The sequence below is a fragment of the Oncorhynchus masou genome, chromosome 5 (genome assembly GCF_036934945.1).
Source record: "Oncorhynchus masou masou isolate Uvic2021 chromosome 5, UVic_Omas_1.1, whole genome shotgun sequence".
NCBI classification, from domain to species: domain Eukaryota; kingdom Metazoa; phylum Chordata; class Actinopteri; order Salmoniformes; family Salmonidae; genus Oncorhynchus; species Oncorhynchus masou.
In genome coordinates this window covers 62,940,626-62,962,713 of record NC_088216.1, presented here as the reverse complement: position 1 = coordinate 62,962,713, position 22,088 = coordinate 62,940,626, and the positions used below count along the sequence as shown (strand labels likewise).

Genomic DNA, 22,088 nt, shown 5'->3' with positions numbered 1-22,088 from the left:
GTACAATGAAGTATCAAATTCAAAGAGCCTACATTTGAAAAATGTATTTTTCTCACTAAATACCAGAGTGACAGACAGAGTAGCCAACATGAGAAGTTTGGGGTTGAGGGACTACCCTTGACAGGAACACCCTCATTCCCCTGGACATAGTAAAAGGGTTAAGGAGGGTCAGAGCCGGAAATACTAAAAGCCTCGTTGTGTAAAATTGTAAACATTAAATGGCCATCTCTTGACTGCAATACCACCGACCAGACTACATCACAGACTGAGATACAGTGCCTAGGGAAAGTCTATACACCCCTTGCACAGCTGTCAAATTTTGCTGCCTTAAAATTAAAATCTAAAAAGTGATTACATTGGATTTGGATTGTGAATTAGATTCTACCAACTCTGCACAGCTTAGGTCAACATATCCATTGTTTTTGTGAAAATTGCTCAACTCAGTACATTTAGTTGGGAATCATTGATGGAAAGCCATGATTTAAGCAAATTTAAAGTCAGCCATTCTGGGTTACGTATTGAGAAGACTGAGGCAGGTTTTCCTCAAACTTTTTACCTAGGCTTTGCTCCTCTGATATTTATTTTGATCCTGACAAACCTCCCAGTCCCTGCCGGTAACAAGCATTCCATAACATGATCAACACAATACTGGAAAATACAGAGGGTTTCATAAAATTGCATTCCCTTAACATTACATTTTGTCTGTATGACAAAGTGAAAAGGAAGCCTTTGTTAAAAAAAACTATTTTTGAATTATCTGTTCAAAACAAGGTCCTGAAATAATACTGCAAGACAACGATATAAACTTTTTGGCTTAAAACAAAAAAACTTCAGGTTTTGGTAAAAGCCAATACAACACATCAAAGTGATACACAATGTATTATCAAGTAATGTCTTTGCAGCATCATGTTAAGGGTATGCTTTTTACTGGTTAGAGGAAAACCTGCATCTGTCTTCTGAAAACCTAACCCTAGTATAGTGGGACATGTACACAAATTGTATTGCCAAAGACACACCAGAATGGCTTTACAAAATGTGTTGAGTGTTCCTGAGGGGGTCCAGTCTCACTCCTGAATAGAGACAGTATTGCAGTCAATAATGAATTCCAACCAAATTTACTGAGCTTGACCAATTTTGACGCACGCACACACGCACACACACACACACACACACACACACACACACACACACACACACACACACACACACACACCCTCTCACTGTCAACTGTGTTTATTTTCAGCAAACTTAGCATGTGTAAATATTTGTATGAACATAAGATTCAACAACCGGGACAAACTGAACAAGTTCCACAGACATGTGACTAACAGAAATGTAATAATGTGTCCCTGAACAAAGGGGGGGGGGGGTCAACATCAAAAGTAACAGTCAGCATCTGGTGTGGCCACCAGCTGCATTAAGTACTGCTGTGCATCTCCTCCTCATGGACTGGACCAGATTTGCCAGTTCTTGCTGTGAGATGTTATCACACTCTTCCAAGGCACTTGCAAGTTCCCGGACATGTCTGGAGGGAATGGCCCTAGCCCTCGCCCACCGATCCAACAGGTCCCAGATGTGCCCAATGGGATTGAGATCCGGGCTCATCGCTGGCCATGGCAGAACACTGACATTCCGGTCTTGCAGGAAATCACTCACAGAACAAGCAGTATGGCTGGTGACATTGTCATGCCAGGATGAGCCTGCAGTAAGGGTACCACATGAGGGAGGAAGATGTCTTCCCTGTAACGCACAGTGTTGCGATTGCCTGCAATGACAAGCTCAATCCGATGATGCTGTGACACACCGCCCAGACCATGACGGACTCTCCACCTTCAAATTGATCCCGCTCCAGAGTACAGGCTTCAGTGTGACGCGCATTCCTTCGACGATAACCTGTCTGGTCCAGCAACGGTGGGTTAGTGCCCAAAGGCGACGTTGTTGCCGGTGATGTCTGGTGAGGATCTGCCTTACAACAGGCCTACAAGCCCTCAGTTCCGCCTCACTCAGCCTATTGCAGACAGTCTGAGCACTGATGGAGGGATTGTGCGTTCCTGGTGTAACTCGGGCAATTGTTGTTGCCATCCTGTACCGCAGTTGTAATGTTCGGATGTACCGATCCTGTGCAGGTGTTGTTACACATGGTCTGCCACTGCGGGGACGATCAGCTGTCCGTCCTGTAGCGCTGTCTTAGGCGTCTCACAGTACGGATGTTGCAATTTATTGCATCTGCAGTCCTCATGCCTCCTTGCAGCATGCCTAAGGCACGTTCACGCAGATGAGCAGGGACCCTGGGCACCTTTCTTTTGGTGTTATTCCAGAGACAGTATAAAGGCCTTTTTAGTGTCCTAAGTTTTCATAACTGTGCCCTTAATTGCCTACCCTCTGTAAGCTGTTAGTGTCTTAACCGTTCCACAGGTGCATGATCATTGTTTACGGTTCATTGAACAAGCATGGGAAACAGTGTTTAAACCCTTTACAATGAAGATCTGTTATCTTTGAAAGACAGGGTTCTGAAAAAGGGACATTTTTTTTCTGGAAGCAACGACACCAGAAGAACTGTTCGTTGGGAGCTTCACACACACACACACACACACACACAAATGTGCCATGCAACATACACATTACATCGGGTCAACACATTCCCGGAAAAATAACTGCCATGTCCATTTAGTGTACAATGATGAAATGATTGAAAAGTGGTAAACTGCCCTTCCCATCACACTTCTAGCCAGTCTGTGTGAGACTGACAGAGAGTGAAGCAGTGATCGATCCTCTCTCTGTGCCAGGGTAGCAGCGGGACTCATTGCACTTAAAAAAAGGACAGAAATGTGCAAGAGAAGGCTCGGAGATCAAAATCCGATACAGAACTCATTACCCTGCATACACAGCGTCAGGATTTTTTATAACCAGATCAGCAGAATAAGGCTTCATCTCTCAGCCCATAAAACATGATGCCTCTCTGAAACAGCAAGACCGACAACCCGGATACCACACTACTGGGCAGGGCCGAGTACAGTACAGACTTTAAACTGAAGTATGAGGTCATTTTTACATGCAACACTTTGATAACTATTTGAAAGTATTTGGCAGAGTGCAATGCAGACTACAACATAGCATTTGAACAACATTGCAAACAGCACAATTGGGTGTCCAGCAGAGACTAAATCTGACTGCTAATTAGCCAAACGGTGACTCTAAAAAATTCCATCAGTGCAGAGGATGATTCAGACTGACAGAAGTATGAGGCAGCAGTCCGAGCCATGTTCCACTGTAAACACACACAGAGAGAGACAGAGAGAGGTACCTGTAGAACTGCAGCTGTCGTTTGGGGCTCCCATAGCGTGCGCTGAGGCCAGCGGAAGAGATTGAGAGAGAGCGAAGAGGGAAGAGGAGGAGGAGAGAGTACAGCTTAGATTAACATGTAGCAGAAGGGAGGAGGGAACAGCAAGCTACAAGAGAGAAAGGGGAACAACGTAGAACACATGCAGCATGTGAGAGGAAAGCCTAGTTACACTACGTTTTACTATTCCTTGTGAATAACTGGACCCTGAATGTCATTCACTGACACTCAGACACCACACTAGAGGTAAGCTTGTTATCAGTGTCAGCCAATTGACACTCAATAAAACGTATCAATTAGGGACAGCTGAAACTTGTTCCGACCGCTCACCTCTCGTGTGCCTGCTGGTGAGGAGACCGAGAGAACACGTGAGAAGTCAAATAAAAGTTAAGAAATTGAAGTAAAATAACCATGAAAAAGGTTCAACCAAGTAGGCAGAGATGCAAAAATAACCTTAAAATATACCGCAATATTATAAGCTGTTCGTATATTCTCTATAAACAATAGCTTGAAGTTGAGGAAGAATGTTTTAGGCCTACCAGAGTAAGGCCAGCTCCTTTACCTCTAACAGTATAATGCCTACCAGAGTAAGGCCAGCTCCTTTACCTCTAACATTATAATGCCTACCAGAGTAAGGCCAGCTCCTTTACCTCTAACATTATAATGCCTACCAGAGTAAGGCCAGCTCCTTTACCTCTAACATTATAATGCCTACCAGAGTAAGGCCAGCTCCTTTACCTCTAACATTATAATGCCTACTAGAGTAAGGCCAGCTCCTTTACCTCTAACATTATAATGCCTACCAGAGTAAGGCCAGCTCCTTTACCTCTAACATTATAATGCTCATCTTTATCAAAAATTTTCTGAGTGAAAATTTTCAAATTAGCCTCCTTCTGTAGGCTACGCCTATACACTAAGTGTACAAAACAATAGGAACACCTGCTGTTTCCATGACAGACTGACAAGGTGAAAGCTATGATCCTTATTGATGTCACTTATTAAATCCACTTCAAGTCAGTGTAGATGAAGGGGAGGTAACAGGTTAAAGAAGGATTTTAAAGATTTAAGTACCTTTGAAGAGGGTATGGTAGTAGGTACCAGTTTGAGTGTCAAGAACTACACTGCGTCCCTGTGGAACGCTAGCGACACATTGCAGAATCCATGCTCTGACTAATTTGAGGCTGTTCTGAGGGCAAAAGCAGGTGCAACTCATTATTAGGAAGGTGTTCCTAAAGGTTTGTACATTCAATGTATCTGTATAGCAGTAGCCTATCTGACAAGAGCAAAAAATGCATTTCGGTGTTGGAACATGCTGCCCCTCATTCTTTCAACGTAAGTTTCTCTTTATTTATATTTCTATATTTTGTATTATTGTCATGTATTATCGTCAAGGCTTATAGGCCTTTATGCACGCAATGCCCTGACGCATTTAACACTTTAATCTACGACAGCTGAACTGTGAGGTGGACAATTGTTTTGGAAAGTAAATAAACTAAAAATGCTGCACATAGAAAGACCAGAAATGGGACACGTAACACTAAGAAAAATGGTTCTCTGGCACCACATGCTGGTAGAATGTGGAAAAGCAGGAAATGAGATGTGCTAGAACAGAAGGACTGGATGGCACACGACTGCTTGCTGTGAGAATCCTGAATAGAATGGAAGTGGCATGAAGTATGGATGATTTATTTTTTATTAATCAGGCTTGACAAATTAACTGTATGCAACATCAGACCACCCCGAGTGTGTGTGTGTGTTTGGCCATGTCCGAAATCTGTCCTGCCTACTACATACTAAACTAATATTTAGAACGTAATGTTTAGTAAAAACGTATGCAGTAACAATAAATAGCAACATACTGAGGATTTATCGTGCTTGTTTCCCGCCATTCTCAAATGTGTTGAGTGCCTCCCCTATTCTGATTATCAATGGTGTTCAAACATGTGGGTGTGAAAAGACTATTCTCTTCCTGAATAGCATGCAGCAAATTCAACAAGATGAAAAGTAGAAATGAGTATAACATCCTTGCATTTAAAGCATACAAAATTCTTGAAATTTCACAAAGTATAAAACATTCTAATTTTGCATACCTAAAAAGCCTACCATTTAGAATGCAAGTATGGGTATTCGGACACAGTCTGTAAGTATTTGTGGACTTACTTGTAGATCATGCCTGGCGAGCCAGTTTGTCGGGAGAGGCGGGCAGGTGAGTCTGTGGTAGATTCAGGATACATGGAGGCGGGAGGGTGGGGATGTGGCCAGCCTGCAGAAGGTGTCTCTCTCTCACCGGGACAACAGGGGACTGTTTCTCACCAAATTGGGCTTCTGGAGGGGACAGAGCAAACACAGTCAGTCTGTATACTGTCTGGATGGTTATAGTGATCAGGAGGAAGACAACTTATATACATTACTAATTCAATTGTTTTTGCCAAATAGTCATTTCAGAAATCATAGAATGTCACTACTATTCACCAGTCACTAGATGGCACCATTTCCACAGTTACCACAGGCAGCAGCTTCAATGCATATCAAACCAATAAGACTGCCTTCTCTGGGCTCAGTGGCCTGTAACTGGGAATGTTAACTCTTTCATTTTGCAAACTACGGGAAAAAATGTTGCCCAGTCAGAGCTATGGTCTCTGCAGCCACATGATGTCAAAGCCCTGTACTACAACAACATCCTTATATACACCACACGCACAGACCTACCACACACATTTACAAAGTCATGGACGTCCTCATACCTCCCCATCCTGCCCTTGCTGTGTGTGCGCTCAGAGCGACTAGTTTTGATGAATAATTCAACAGTTTTCACCCAAGAAGAGCACTGCTGAAGTAAGGGGCTAGAACAAGAGAGAGGAGAGCTGGGAGGCAAGGGGAGGAGGGGAGGGTTCTGTTTTTCTGTGCTTCGTTTTATTTACTTAAATTAGGAACACTCAAAATGTGCACTTGTAAATCTATCATTTTAATCAAAATACAGCTGTAGACAAAAGTCAAAGATCAAACATCACACATACAACTGATGTCTCTCATGAGTTCTGCCCCATAGGAAAAGTCCCAAGTTATTTTATTAAGCTCGAAGTCCAGCCCCAGTGAAGTCACTGCATACATCATTACCTGCTACCAGTCAGACCAAGCCCATGCATACACAGCTATACAAACCTGCAAGAGAGATACAATAGTTCCAGTGTTTTCTAAAGCCTCAGCAGTAAATGTCCACCCCCCAAGTTGATTTTAGGTATGTCGGACTAGCCTCATCTATTTTACTCCTCTGCAGGGCTCTAAGCTTAACTTTGAAGTGCTTTCTCACAGACCCCATGCAATAATTCACACATTTCTCAGACCATTTCTTCATAAGAGGCAAAGACTTAGAAAAGACTGTGGAACAATTTTAAAACCTTATCATAATTTCATATATATATATATATGAGTTAATCTATAGTCTCGGACCCAATAAATGTAGAGTCCAATAGCCCCTCTCCTTCTATTAATACAACATAAGCATAATCAATTATTATAATACATTAAACATTTGGTGCAGCCCCTATCATGACTGCAATTTGACCCCATCAGGACTACAGAGGGCCTGGTGAACAAAAAAAATCACAACTGCATTAAGCTGTACTGTACTCTGTGTTCCATTTCCCTTTACATTATAGTTCACATAGGACAGCATTGCTACAGTAACTACCCCTGTGTGTATGTGCAGGGGTAGAGACCGAGGTCTTTTACCGGCTGCCTGACAGGCATCTCAGCCTGACCCGCCTCTATTTCACTACACACTGAAATCATGTGAGCGAGCCAGCCGTAAGCAGTCGCTGGTCTGCTGATAATGACGTGAAGGTGACTTTCTCCTCACACCAGTCACAGAAAATAAGGTGTCCCCTTTTCAAAAACTAATTTAACGCTCGCTGGCCCCACCACTTCAATCATGCCAGGCAGGACGGAACAAACGCCCATGCCTGGTCCCTTCTCCTACAAGGTGATGATGGCATCATGAAGCTGGGCTGTGTTGTAGATCTAAACGGACTGAGGGGATTCTAGAGGACTCCACCTGGCTCGAGAGTCATTTATTAAAAACAACCAATTCTATATCTATCTAATGCTACCGACTCCCTGATCACTAACAGAGGACGCAGGAGCTGTCATGTTGGATTTGGGGGCCCTTCCTTTAAGAGGCTGCATGGTTTCGTGGTACCAGACCTCAACACTGTATTCTTGAATGGCTGGAGAAAAGTGTTAGTAAATGGTATTTAGCACCTCCTGTTCAGCCTATCCTGTTCAGGAGACCTACAGTCTCAGTCAAGTGTTATGCCCTCAGCACACCCCAGAAAAGTTAGGCTAGGCTGAGTGTTTTTCCCTTTGCCTTGACAGTTTACTATTGGTGCATCAAAGTCCTCTGTGTGTGGTAGAAGCATATACACTAGATGGCTGTGCTGCAGTAGGAAAGAGCGAGCTACTTACTGCAGCACTGCGGTACAGACTCGTCCTGGCAGCACATCACAGTTGGAGAGTTGTGCTCAGATTTACTGCTCTAATGGGCCAAGGTGCACTCTGCAGATTAAAACTGCAGGCAGGGAGACAGAGGTGCTCGACAGATCCTTATCGGATCAGAACCACCCTCTGGCCCAACACCACCATATGCTGATCCAAACACATCAGGACAGGCAGACTAAATGACAGAAGTCGTGTGAAGGAGGAGGATGGCCCAACGAGACAGGGTGGAGATGGATTTAGAAATAGAACAAATGCCTTAGTATTGCCTGTTTAGTGTTTAGCCAGTCTTAAATACTGGAACCTACATAATGCTACCTTCATTCCTGTCCAACAAAAGGCAACATGGAGTCAAAGGCAACCGATTATGCTTTTCCATAGGCTCCAGCCAACCACACCTACACCCAGCCTGAGAGAGATTCCTCTTGAGACGGGGCTTATATAAGCAGTCCTGGCCTGGAATGTACAGTAGTGTTAGTAGCAGGAAACACACATGGATGCCAACAGATGGCACTGGAAGAGAGGACAGACGACAGACAGGTAAATAATAATACTGAAGAGATCAATATGGATCTAAATAAAGTCCAGAGGGGGAATCAGAGGATTCAAAAAACGGCTATATTCATGTCACGGTTCTCATAATTATTTGATAAATTATGAAAAGTTGTCTTTGTCACTGCATCCTAGTCTCATCACCATCAACAGACAGACGGATGAGCTGTAACAGGCACGGCAGTGTGAAAATGGCCTCCTTTTTCATCCATTGCAGAGAGCACTTGATCAGTACAGGTCAGTCGCTGCCAGAGGAAAAAAAATGCTCATGAAAATAATTTGCATAAGTAGCCTATTTTTTGCAGAAAACATCTGACACCAATCATCTGCTCCCTGTTTGGAGTTAAAAGCACATCCATGAGCCTCACTGTCAGGCACCATTAATGGAGGCCTACATTCAGGATAGCAACTTTGTAGATCAATTAAACCATACAAAACAAAGAGTTTGGAAAATGATCTTCAATATTGCATCATGAATGGATCGAAGGGAACACTTCATGTTGTTAGCATCTACTTCAGCTTTGCTGCTTAGCATAAACTCCATAATGGTTTGGCTTCATAACCACCATGCTACAGACCAGCAGTGTAGGGTGTACAGCACAGAAGTCTGAAGAACGATCATAATGTCCAGTAAACCATCTCCAGTGGTAAAGCCTATGTGCTGCCTGAGTGATGAACAGTCACAGGCCAAAGATGACAACTCACCAATCCTCAGCACCTCATTCTGCTTCTGTGATGGGCTAGTGGCAAATCGCTCACATGTAACGTGTTAGTTACAACACACAAACCACCACATGCCATGTGTACTATGTGCAAGACAGCCCACACACTATGTTCTTGGGGCTGGGACCTCAAAATACATATATCATATCGCGATTCTATATGTATTGCGATTCGATACTGCGATTTGATGTTGCAAACATTGATCACTATAGGTCTGGTTCAGAAGGACAAGAGACAGCCATGAAAAGTTTTATTAGTGATGGATTTATTTTTTTAAGTGCTTAACACAAATTGGCTCCCTTTTTAAAAACAGTTACATAATCGGGATATTATTTACAATATATCATATTCTTTTGACAATATCGCAATATTGTTTTCCCACTAATTGGCTGGACATGCACCAAAATGCCAGTATTTATCCATTATAGCTCTTTTTAAATAGCGAGTCACACTCATTTTCTCATGTCTCTTGTCCCTCTGCAGCAGACATACGCTGAGCAATATGTTTGGAACATCAAATTGTAATAAAATCACAGTATCGAATCGCAACAAATATAGAAGCATGAGAATCGCAATAGATATCATATTGGGAGGTCCCTGGCAATTCCCAGCCCTAGTGGCCATCAGTGGCTGGTGAGAGCTGCTTTCTCCATTGATTATGGACCGGTACTAAAATGTATGGCTAACCTCAGACCAACCGTTCTCCCTCTCACCAAACCAAAAGTACGATATTAGATAGTGTTCCATAGTGTCAGTCCAGCTTCACACATGGTGTGTGATCGGTCACTGTACAGGGGACAGAGGGAAGTAATGTTTTTAAGAGACTAACCTTGTTTCCCTCACTGAGGCATCCACCTACCTAGCCGCCATACTCCTACTCCACTCATTTAAGTCCATAGGTTGGCAACATGGTGTCTTCCATTCCAAACTGCTTTTGACTTCATTCTTATTTCTCGCACACACACACACACACACACACACACACACACACCTTACAGTACCGCCAACTACCACATACTGCAGCAAGGGAGAGAGGGCAGAGCAGAGGAGACAGACTGGAGATATAAGATCTCTGCATACGTGCGCAAAATGCACAGTCAGAGGTGACATAAAAATATCTGCTGCAAACAGATATGGTGGAGCGGAGCAGATCGATCAGATGGAAATCAGAAGAGCCCAGTGGAGAGGACAGTGATATAGCAGTGAATACGAGCATACATGGTCCATCTCCTCAACAACAACAAAACACTGACTATATTCCCAAGATTAAACCTGTATCAGACTATATTACACACACTTCTGCAAATCAGACCCCTGACATTACATACCTCATTTTTATTCTAGCCAGAGGGCACAGAGATTTGAGCTGAACAAACAATGACGAATGAAATGGAACACTGACAACCAGAGAGGGGGGGGGGGGGGGTGATGTCAAGGGGAGAAGGTGATTGTAAGAGCCCTTGTTTAGTGCCAGAGAGCTGTGGTTTCTGGGCTGGTCCATTCTGGGCTGGGCACACACAGCCTGTAAACATTGCCACTGCCCTGTTATATAAAAATCTGAGTGCCTCAGGCCAGGCCAAACAAACTTGGGAGAGGTGGAGAGTGGTTCTGACATTCAGGACAGTGTTATTGTTTAACTTGCCTGCTGGTTGGTTTTAGCTTTTGTGAAGTGAGCGAAGGATCCTGTGAGAGCAGAGAGAGAGTCACTGCAGCAGATAACGAGGCACTGAAAAGAAACATCTTCTGTTCTACACCGTCGTCTTAGAAACACAGCCCTCCTAAATTATTCACACAGCAGCAGCTCTTTATACATCTTCGTCCTGTTGCTTTCCTCAACTCGGCATATGCCACTGGCGCTGCCAGTGAGGAGGGAGGGATGGAATATTCTTCCCTCAGGTTGCTAGTACTTCGCCACAACCACTCTGATGGATGCCATTGTTAACTGAGGTGGGGGAAAGCAGAATGGTCCAGAATTCTGAATGAAATCTGCAGCCAACGTAGCCGGTGCCCGGGAAGTTCAGACCAACTGAACCAAGCTCCCCCAGAAGATATTTTCAGCCTGCGGTGACTGGCCAACACACACCTAGTGAAGGGAACAGTCCAGGGGGAAAACAGGAGGAGAAAGATACAAAAATGAATGGGAGAGAGAATAATGTTTTTATTTTTATTTTTAACTGCAGTTGAAGGGAGCTTGCCTGCCCAGTCAGCTGTTCTGAGTAGGGATGAGAGAGCAGCGTGATCTGGAGGGAAGCCCTGTGCTGCTGCAGCATGGCTTTACAAACACACACAGGCAAGCGAGGGCCATGCATCTCTCCCCCCTGTGTGTCTCCTGGGCACACCTCACCTCACTCTACTCCCTCTGGGCTCCATGCGTCAATACAGTCCCACTCAGTCTCCCAGTGGCAAGAGATCCATAGTTCGGGGGGGGGGGGGGTTATGCATGTTGGGATATTCTATTTGACGGCATTATAAATGTAAAATGTCACAATATTAATTTTGCACTGGTTGGCTGTACTAGCACCAAAAGTCCAGTATGTATTTTTTCCATTGCTTGTTCTCAATCTTTTCAAATAGGGAGCCGATTTGTTTTCAGCACTTATTTCCATGACTGATCAGAAATGTTTCTCTTGTCCCTCTGCAGCAGACATACACTGAGCAATATGTTTGGAACAGAATGGCAATAAAATCACAGTATTAAATCTCAATACATATACAAATTGTGAGTCGCAATACATATCGTATCGGCACCTAAGTATTATGATATCGTATCGTGAGGTCACTGGAAATTCTCAGCCCTATCTAAATTATAATATGTACACGGAATAAAAACACAAGTGTTAGTCCCATGTTTCATAAGCTGAAATAAAAGAACCCAGAAATGTTCAATAAAGCAAAAAATCTATTTCTCTCTCAAATGTTTAGCACAAATTTGTTTACATCCCTGTTGGTGACCATTTCTCCTTTGCCAAGATAATCCATCCACCTGACAGGTGAGGCAAATCAAGAAGCTGATCAAACAGCATGATTACAAAGGTGCACCTTATGCTGGGGACAATAAAAGGCCATTGGAAAATGCGCAATTTTGTCATCACAACACAATGCCACAGATGTCTCAATTTGAGGAAGCGTGCAATTTGCATGCTGACTGCAAGAAAGTCCAACAGAGCTGTTGCCAGAGAATGGAATGTTAATTTCTCTACAATAAGCTGTCTCAAGTCATTTTAGAGCTAGTACGTCCAACCGGCCTCAGAACCGCAGACCACATGTATGGCATCGTGTGGGCGAGTGGTGTGCTGATGTCAACTTTGTGAACAGAGTGCCCCATGGTGGCAGGGGGGGGTTATGGTATGGGCAGGCATAAACTACAGACAACGAACACAATTGCTTTTTACATATTGCAATTTGAATGCACAGCGATACCATGACGAGATCCTGAGGCCCATTGTCGTGCCATTCAGTCCCCACCATCACCTCATGTTTCAGCATGATAATGCACGGCCCCATGTTGCAAGGATCTGTACACAATTCCTAAAAGCTGAAAATGTCCCAGTTTTTCCATAGCCTGCATACTCACCAGACATGTCACCCATTGAGTATGTTTGGGATCCTCTGGGATTGTGTACTAAAGCGCATTCCAGTCCCTGCCAACATCCAGCAACTTCACACAGCCATTAAAGGGACAACATTCCACAATCAACATCCTGATCAACTCTATGTAAAGGAGACGTCGTGCTGCATGAGGCAAATGGTGGTCACACCAGATACTGACTGGGTTTCAGATCCACACCCCTCCTTTTTTTAAGGCCATCTGACCAACAGATGCATATCTGTATTCCCAGTCATGTTAAATCGACAGATTAGGGCCTCATGAATTGATTTAAATTGACTGATTTCCTTATATGAACTGTAACTCAGTAAAATGTTTGAAATTGTTTCATGTTCAGATTATATTTTTTTCAGTATACACGGGCTATTCCTGAGTGCACTGACAATCTGCCTCTGACGCAGACCATCTGATTCAAATGGTCTCTCCATGGCAGGCAGGCAGCTCAGAGAGAAGTTGTTCCTGGATCAGCTGTGGGACGGTACAGCACAGGCAGCCATGTCCCAGAAACACACACACACTTAACAAAATCCTCAAGTGCACACACAATAAAAACACTGTGTTGGGTTCCATCTGTCTGATTTGATACATGTCCACACATCTGACTCACGCGCTAACAGATGCCATCGCAGGGTCACTTTCCATAAGCGCACCACCACCGCAGGACAGGCCAGGCTCCCACTGCTCTTTTTAATAAGACACCCCTCTGACTCACTACGTCCAACATAATACATTTAGCATAGGAAGTGAACAGGTTCATCTTTCAGCCTGCTGTATAAAAATAACATATACAAAGAGCGCTTTGATGTATGCTGCAAGTGCATGTTGCCGACTGAAAGCCAAGCAGGTACCCCTAGCAGCACAGCGTGTGTGTCATGGTCCATGACGAGAGGAGAGGAAATGGAATTCTTCCTTGGGGGTTAACATCATCATCGTGTTTGTGGCCACATGCCTGAGGCCTGGCTGTAACCTGTGTCACAGACAATCAATGTGTGGGGCCTGGCAAGTGCTTGTTTCCCAGTCTATTTCTGGGCTGTAGTGTTAGAACATGACTACTGCTAGAGTGCAAGTCTGTGTTTCACAATAAGAGAATAGACCACTGTTCTGTGTTACAGTGAAACAGTATAGGGTAGTGTGACAGGACTAGACGTCAAAGACTTCAAATGTACCCAATGTTGGACAAAGAGTTGAGGTGCATCAATATGAATGGAACATCTTTCTGATCAATGTGAATGCCGCACTGTTCTCAGATATTTTCTAATGTGAAAAAATGTGTAAGTCAAAGTGAATTGGTGAGTGTCAGTTTTACAAAGGACACAAAACAGGCTATTGCGTGATAGTGAATTGCATCTGTGTACAGAAAGTAAGCCACTCTGTATATTTCTGTTTGTATAAAGACAGTATCTGTGTGTATCCATCAGTGTATGACTATCAGTGTGAACATCAGTGAGACATCCTCTGTGCTGTCAGGCTGTGTTCCACATGTCCTGCTGAGAGTCTGAGTCCGCAGTCTGAGGCTGCCAGTGCCACTGAGCTACAGTTTCAATGTGTCCTCTATCTCTCCCCCTTACTGGACCTGGCTGGCAGTCCCCAAATCAATGAGACAGCACAGAGCCAAGGTGGTGTGGGTCACACATCAAACACACACGCTGTCCTCCACGTAACAGAACAAACAGGCAGGCCCAGCCCATTGGTGAGTTGTCATGCAGCTCTGCAATGATTGGTCAGAGACCAGCCGCAGAGCAGTAAACTATAGCTTTACTCAGCAATAAAGTAACGCTGCCCCGCCCTTCTCCACAAAGCCTCCCTTTGTTTATATCTCTCTCTCATACGCTTGCTTTCCTTTTAACTTGAAGTGTTGTCTCTCATTTCTCCCTCCCTGTGTTCTGCCAGCTCTGGTGTTGTAACCCTATGCACAGCTCACACTGCAGAAGAGCAGACAGTAGATCTGTGAGCCCTCCATCGTGGAATTCTCCTTCACACTTCAGGCTGTCAATGTCCAACAGCCTTTCCTGTATACTGGGACAGTGGCCGTGTCCAAATTCACATACTTGCGTCGTAAATTGTAAGGCGTTTAATAGTATGTATGTGACATTTCACAAATCAAGATTTAAATGACCAGATGTCATACAGTAGTCATTTCAGCTATGACAACAGCTGATCAATTAGATACGATGCGCTACCGAAATCAACAAATGGCAGGAAACAACGCAATTGCGCATGACATTCTCAGTATGAGGAAAAAAGAACGTTTTATAGTATGAATTTTCGAAAATCGTGTGTTAAATGCCAGGATGTTAAACCAATTTCGTCTTTTCATCAGGTAGAATTTCACAGCCACAACGCATTAGAAGAGGGGGGCTGTGAGTTTTTGATAGCTAGATCAAGTAAAGACGGTGAAAAGCAAAGTGTCGGCAGTGGTGTTCAAATGTAAGTCATTTTTGTTCTCCTTAAAATTGACTATTTCATCATAACGTTACATCTTTGAAAACAGATCTACTGCCTGCCGTGCCTTTAGCTTGCTATAGTGCCTTCAGAAAGTATTCAAACCCCTTGACTTTTCCCAAATTTTGCTGTGTTATAGCCTGAATTTAAAGTTGATTAAATAAGAGATTTTGTGTCACTGGCCTACATACCCCAGAATGTCAAAGTGGAATTATGCTTTTAGATATGTTTACAAATGAATTAAAAATGGAAAGCTGAAATAACAAGTCAATAAGTATTCAACCTCTTATGGAAAGCCTAATGAAGTTCAAGAGTAAACATTTGCTTAACATGTCACATAATAAATTGCATGGACTCACTGTGTGTAATAGTGGTTAACATGATCTTTGAGTGACTCTCTCTGTACCCCACACATATAGATAGTTCCCTCAGTCAAACAGTCCACTTCAAAAAACAGAATCACAACCAGAGGGGTTTTCCAATGCCTCGCAAAGGGGTTTATATGTCAACATTGAAAAGCCAACATTGAATATCACTTTGCGCATGGTGAAGTTATTAATTACACTTTGAATGGTGTATCCATAAACCCATTTACTACAAATATACAGGCGTCCTTCCTAACTCAGTTGCCGGAGAGGAAGGAAACCGCTCAGGGATATCCCCGTGAGGCTAATGGTGACATTAAAACAGTTACAGTTTAATGGCTGTGATAGGAGAAAACTGAACATGGATCAACATTTTAGTTACTTCACAATACTAACCTAGTTGACAGAGTAAAAAGGAAGCCTGTACAGAATAAAAATGTTCAAACCTTGTTTGCAACAAGGCACCAAAGTAACACCGTAAAAATGTGTCAAAAAATGTCAATGTATGGCACCCACTTGGGTGATGCCTCAGCAGCTATAGGCGCCAGAAAGCTCACCACACACAGTTCAGAGTAATAGCCAGTCGTCTTCATTACGAGCCCTCTGGCTCATCACTGCATTCCACTACTGTATCTCCCATTGCTCTCAAGCTTCAGGTGACTCTTCAGTTTATAGGCCTACGTAGGTGTAGACCTACTCAAGTTTACTCTAAAGACGTTCTAAATGCTAGCTACTTAGCTAATGCTAGCCCAAAACAACACAAAAAGGTCACTGGGTGGGACATAGGTGATCCTTTCCGATTCATATGAAACCTCAACTGATTCTGAAGACAAAAAAAAAAGTGTTTCTGACTGAAAAAAAACACATCGGAATTGCAAGTAAGAAACTCGGCAATCATTCTAGAGCTCCGACTTCGCCGACCTGAAGATCACCAATGTCACAATTTTTCCCAGTCGGAGCTCATTTAATTTCCGAATTCCCAGTGGACTTGAATGCACCAAAAGTAGTATATTTCGGCCGTGGCATACTTTATACTAAACATTATGTGCTAAATAGTACGATTAGTACACAGTATGCAGTTTAAATAAGTAGTAGGCAAGCCAAATTTCAGACTCCGCCAATGTCTATTTGGAGGTTAGAGCCCTGCACTACACTACCCAGGGCCAGCACAGAAAAGACTGACAGTAGGGGCCCATATATTTCAAGCATCTCAGAGTAGTAGGGCTGATTTAGGAACAGTTTTGTCTTTTAGATCAATGATTACATGGACGGACCTGATCCTAGAACAGACCCAGAGAGCACACGTACAGTAGAGACGTAGAATCCACAGCCCACACTGAGCTGTTCTAATCAATCTGAAGCCACCGTGTCAGGAGCAGACATTTCCCTTATAACTCACATCACAAAATGCCATTGTCACATAAGTGACGTGTCTAAACCACGCTAGATCATCATTCAGCGTCACAAAATATTGCCTAGCAGCTGTACTTCACCAGGCAGGACGAGCACACCCTGTATAAAGAAGTACCACTGTGTTCAAAGTATACTGTACACACGTCAGAATTCACATGGCTTTTATATACACTGTAGTCAATAGCCTAAGTGATATGTGAATTTATTCATATAGGCTACTATTCAGAAAGTACCTACTATTGGATCCCAAGTCAAACATTGCACTTTCTGCATTGGAACAGACAAGTTAGTCATTATCACATGTGAAGAAGCTGGGTAGGAAATTCTGAGAATGAATGTCATTTCTGTGACTTGTGAAAGTGGAAGTGTGGAGAGATGACTGCTGTGTGCAGGGCTGGGCCAGGGTCTGCTGCAGTGCGATATTCAGCTAGGCCCCCTGTGAGGTGTGAACACTTCCTATTCTGATCAGCTCCGTCAGTGTCTGAGTGGGAGGTTGAGATGACTACACCACCCCAGAAAACATCAGAATGACTTTACCACAGAGGTCATTCATATGGCAATTGGCCATGCAGAGCTTCTACATTCTCATTAAGAGTTGAGTCAGACAATTCAATTCAGAAAAGTGTGTTAGTAATGCATCTGAACTGAGAAAATATGTACCATTTTGCTCAAGGTTATTTTGGCCTTACCTTGCATTACTTGTTTCAGTCAGGACCCAGTCCAATCAGGACAAGGTGCCAAAAATGTTGAGTGGAGCTGAGCCCATCCAGCAGCTACGTCTACACTAAGCACTTTATCACTGGGAATCAATTAAGCCTTTTATTAGCCACGACATCCTCCTGCTTCCACTGAACGGCTATATTTTAGTGCTTGGCTCACTGTCATCAGGGTGATTTTAAAACCTATGAAGACAGAGTCCTGCCACACAGCATGGAGTGTGAGGCGCTGGCACAGCATTATGACAACAGCAGTAAGGGCCCTCTAGGCCACTCGGGGACCAAACCCTACAGCGAATCCAGCACTGGAAGACGCATTCTGTAGAAACTGGACGAATCAATGTACTCAATAGGCCTAGTATCATGGTACTTTTTAGTCAGTGAAAATTCATAGAAGGCATAACACAGCCTAGCTATAGGCATCCTCAGAAGAACGCCAGGAGGAAGCTTCCTCTGGGGAAGCCGTTCTTTTCTGGCCGTGTGGACTCCGTTTCCTGGGAAACAACAAATAGTATCGTCACAGAGCCAAACCAGTGTGAGGCTGTCTGTCGCCCTCTGAAAGAACACAGTAATCACATCACACTAATCCAACAGAGCTGGAACCGAGCTGAGGCTAGGTAGCGGAATCCTTAGTGAGGACAGAGAAAAGTCAACTGCAGGTCATTGGTATTTTACCCACTCTCACCAAATCAACTAGAATTTAGGTGACCAATATGAGGTAATACAGAGTGGTGTTGTTAAGATGTACTGGTTAAGATGCAGAAAAGGCAGTACGTAGCACTGACACGGCAAGAGGGTCATTGATATGCATTAAGTTGGCTGTATAACTGTCAAGGTATGTATCATGGTGTGTGTGTGTGTGTGTGTGTGTGTGTGTGTGTGTGTGTGTGTGTGTGTGTGTGTGTGTGTGTGTGTGTGTGTGTGTGTGTGTGTGTGTGTGTGTGTGTATGTATGTATGTATGTATGGCCCATGAAGAGCGCTAATGATGTGAGACAGGCCACTACCTCTCAACTAGAGGATTATTACAGAGCTCTGTTTAGGGAAGTCTCCCTCATGTGCATCCAGGAAGTTCTCCTCTGTGGGAGTACTGTACATCAGCCTGGTCATCCCTCAGCAGTCTTCTGCTGCTGCACAGTACGTCGGTCTCTGAAGACTACAAAGATCACCTATAACACATCTACTTCCAATTACACCCAGTGTTCCTCTCCAATGTCCTATAGAATGCCTCGTCAAGGCCGACCGAACATCACAGCTTTACAGTGTTAATGTTGGCTAAATGCATCACATAGTCTGTCATCTCAATAGATTTATAACCGCACACAAAACATTAACGAAATTGTCATAACATTGCTGTCATACTAACTGTATAGCTGACAACCACTTTCTGCAAGGCTGGTGTAAAAACTCACCTAAGAATATTCAGTATCAAAACAGAGATCTGCCTTGCTCTCCGTTCTCTGCTGCTGCTGGCTACATGCAACAACTTACTGCACCAAACCCCTGCAGCCAGCCTCTCCTGCGCTGCTCACCACAGCCTTGGACAAGAGCCCAGAGGAAGCCTCAACGCCACTGTCAGCTGCTACAGCCCCAGCATGAGAAGGTGATGGAATAACCCAAAGCCAGCCAGCCTGCCACAGCCAAATGTCACAACCGCTGGACTACAAACATCACAACATTAGAAAATCAGGTTATTTACATGTCTTGCTGGGGTGTGTTGAATAAAGACGACATTGTCTGCAACAGACGGGCACTGCAGCATTGACAGGAGCAGGTAAGGGTTCCGGCTCAAAACTCACCACTCAGTACAGACTGTGTGCATTTGTGTCGTGCGTGTATCCTCACAGCAAAGCTATTTTGAGGTGGTTCTCTATAAATCCCACAGCATGGCCAGTCCCCGGGATTAATTTAAGAGGACAGGTCATGCATAAAACATGAGACAGACCGAGAGAGAGAGAGTGGGGAGACAGAGCAGAAATACACCCAGTGTCATATGGTATGCACAGACGCCTCTCAGTGAAGCAAGAGCAACAAACCAAAGACTAGATCCATACGATGCTAATTACTGACAAATTGTATGTCATCTGCTGTGCTACAAGCACACACACTGAGGGAATGAGATAAGAGAAAGGGAAAGAGATGAAGGAGAGCAGTGCCTCAGCCACGATTCTGTAGTCTAACACCTACCTCTGCTCAGTGGTGCTGGCTACTGCTCAGGCAGCGATCTGATCCTCCTGACGTAGGGATGGGATGGAGGTAGAGCAGAGCAGGAACGGTACAGCAAGATTCCAAGAAGAAGGAGAGAGAGACAAGAGGAGAGTGGATGAATGAGACAGGACTGGTGGATGGCTCCCCTCTAGTATGCGTTCCTGTGTCAGTGGTTATGTTACTGAGTGACAGAGAGAATGAGCATGAGACAGCTAGAAAGAGACCGGGAGAGATAGAGAGAGGGAGAGAGAATGAATGTGTGTGTGATGAGTGAACCTTGCGAGTCAGTGAGAGTCACTGAGAACAGATGCATTAAAAGGCACCCCCCTACCTCCCTCACACCTCCTTTTGCACTGTCAGCAGCACTGGAGTAAGCATGCGGGGGGACAGGGGGAGAGAGCAAGAAACGGATCGAGTGTGATAAAAATAAAAAAAGGAAGCGGGAATCGGCTTCATCCAATATTAATTAATTAAAGCGATGATTGGAGAGAACGGAGATAATGGCTGGGAACCATTTTCTCAGAGACAAGGGCAAGGCTTGCAGCTCATCACTGAAGCACAAAAAAGCCTTGAGCGGGTTCAAAGCCTGGCTGACACTGCATTATTTTTTCCCTTTTTCCAGAGAGAAAACACAGCAATTTGGCTACACAATCTGACTGCCTTTCATCTCAAAGCATTACATGAAATCTTGTATTAGACGGAGTACAAGGGCTGCAAACTAATTTTTGGCATCTGGTTTGAGGGGTATAGTAGTAGCGGTATACACTGACTCGATGACTGCGTTCATCAGGAAGTGCATAGACAATGTTGTTCCTACTGTGATGATTAGAACTCATCCAAACCAAAAACACCACATTTAACCATGGCATGGTGACTGGGAATATGCATGGATGTGTACAAAACAGACCGACTATGACATCAGAAAGGCAATCAGAGGCGAAACGACAGTACAGGGAGAAAGAGGAGTCGCCGCAACTCAACTGCTCAGACACCGATGTGTATGTGGCAGGGACTCCAGATAGTCATGGATTATAAAAAGGGCAAGCCAGCCACATCGCAGACACCGATGTGTATGTGGCAGGGACTCGATGTTGATACTTCTGGCGCCGACAGAGATGGCCACCTCGCTTCGCGTTCCTAGGAAACTATGCAGTTTTTTTTATTTTTTTACATGTTATTTCTTACATTAGTACCCCAGGTCATCTTAGGTTTCATTACATACAGTCGAGAAGAACTACTGAATATAAGAGCAGCGTCAACTCACCATCAGTACGACCAAGAATATGACTTTCGCGAAGCGGATCCTGTGTCCTGCCTTTCACCCAGGACAACGGAATGGATCCCAGCCGGCGAACCCAAAAAACGACTTCGTAAAAGAGGGAAACGAGGCGGTCTTCTGGTCAGACTCCGGAGACGGGCACATCGTGCACCACTCCCTAGTATACTTCTCGCCAATGTCCAGTCTCTTGACAACAAGGTTGATGAAATCCGAGCAAGGGTAGCATTCCAGAGGGACATCAGAGACTAACGTTCTTTGCTTCACGGAAACATGGCTCACTGGAGAGACGCTATCGGAGTCGGTGCAGCCAGCTGGTTTCTCCACGCATCGCGCCGACAGAAACAAACATTTTTCTGGTAAGAAGCGGGGCGGGGGCGTATGCCTTATGGCTAACGAGATGTGGTGTGATCACAAAAACATACAGGAACTCAAATCCTTCTGTTCACCTGATTTAGAATTCCTCACAATCAAGTGTCGAAGTGTCGACCGCATTATCTACCAAGGGAATTCTCTTCGATTATAATCACAGCCGTATATATTCCCCCCCAAGCAGACACATCGATGGCTCTGAACAAACTTTATTTGACTCTTTGCAAACTGGAATCCATACATCCTGAGGCTGCATTCATTGTAGCTGGGGATTTTAACAAGGCTAATCTGAAAACAAGACTCCCTAAATTGTATCAGCATATCGATTGCGCAACCAGGGCTGGCAAAATCTTGGATCATTGCTATTCTAACTAAAACAAGAAGCTCCCACGCTGAGGTCTGTCCAACGCTGGTCCGACCAATCTGATTCCACACTCCAAGACTGCTTCCATCACGTGGACTGGGATATGTTTCGAATTGCGACAGACAACAACATTGACGAAAACGCTGATTCGGTGTGCGAGGTTCATTAGAATGTGCGTTGAAGATGTTGTTCCCATAGCAACGATTAAAACATTCCCA

The 22,088-nt window shown here is 44.1% G+C and overlaps 1 protein-coding gene across 4 annotated transcripts in view; it reads right to left on the bottom strand.

Annotated features, from left to right (window-relative positions):
- Positions 1–22,088, bottom strand: part of kcnab2a (potassium voltage-gated channel subfamily A regulatory beta subunit 2a) — a 143,634-nt gene that overhangs the window by 79,411 nt on the left and 42,135 nt on the right. The window contains exons 2-4 of one of the 4 annotated variants that reach the window (XM_064966392.1): positions 19,838–19,884; positions 5,501–5,665; positions 3,305–3,346 (exon numbers count right to left, since the gene is read on the bottom strand). In XM_064966392.1, coding sequence (XP_064822464.1) covers positions 3,305–3,346; positions 5,501–5,574 — 116 coding nt within the window. In that variant the 5' untranslated portion in view covers positions 5,575–5,665; positions 19,838–19,884. Of the gene's footprint in view, positions 1–3,304; positions 3,347–5,500; positions 5,666–19,837; positions 20,125–22,088 lie in introns of those variants that run through there. The other 3 variants (XM_064966391.1, XM_064966393.1, XM_064966394.1) reach the window with 3 other exon arrangements.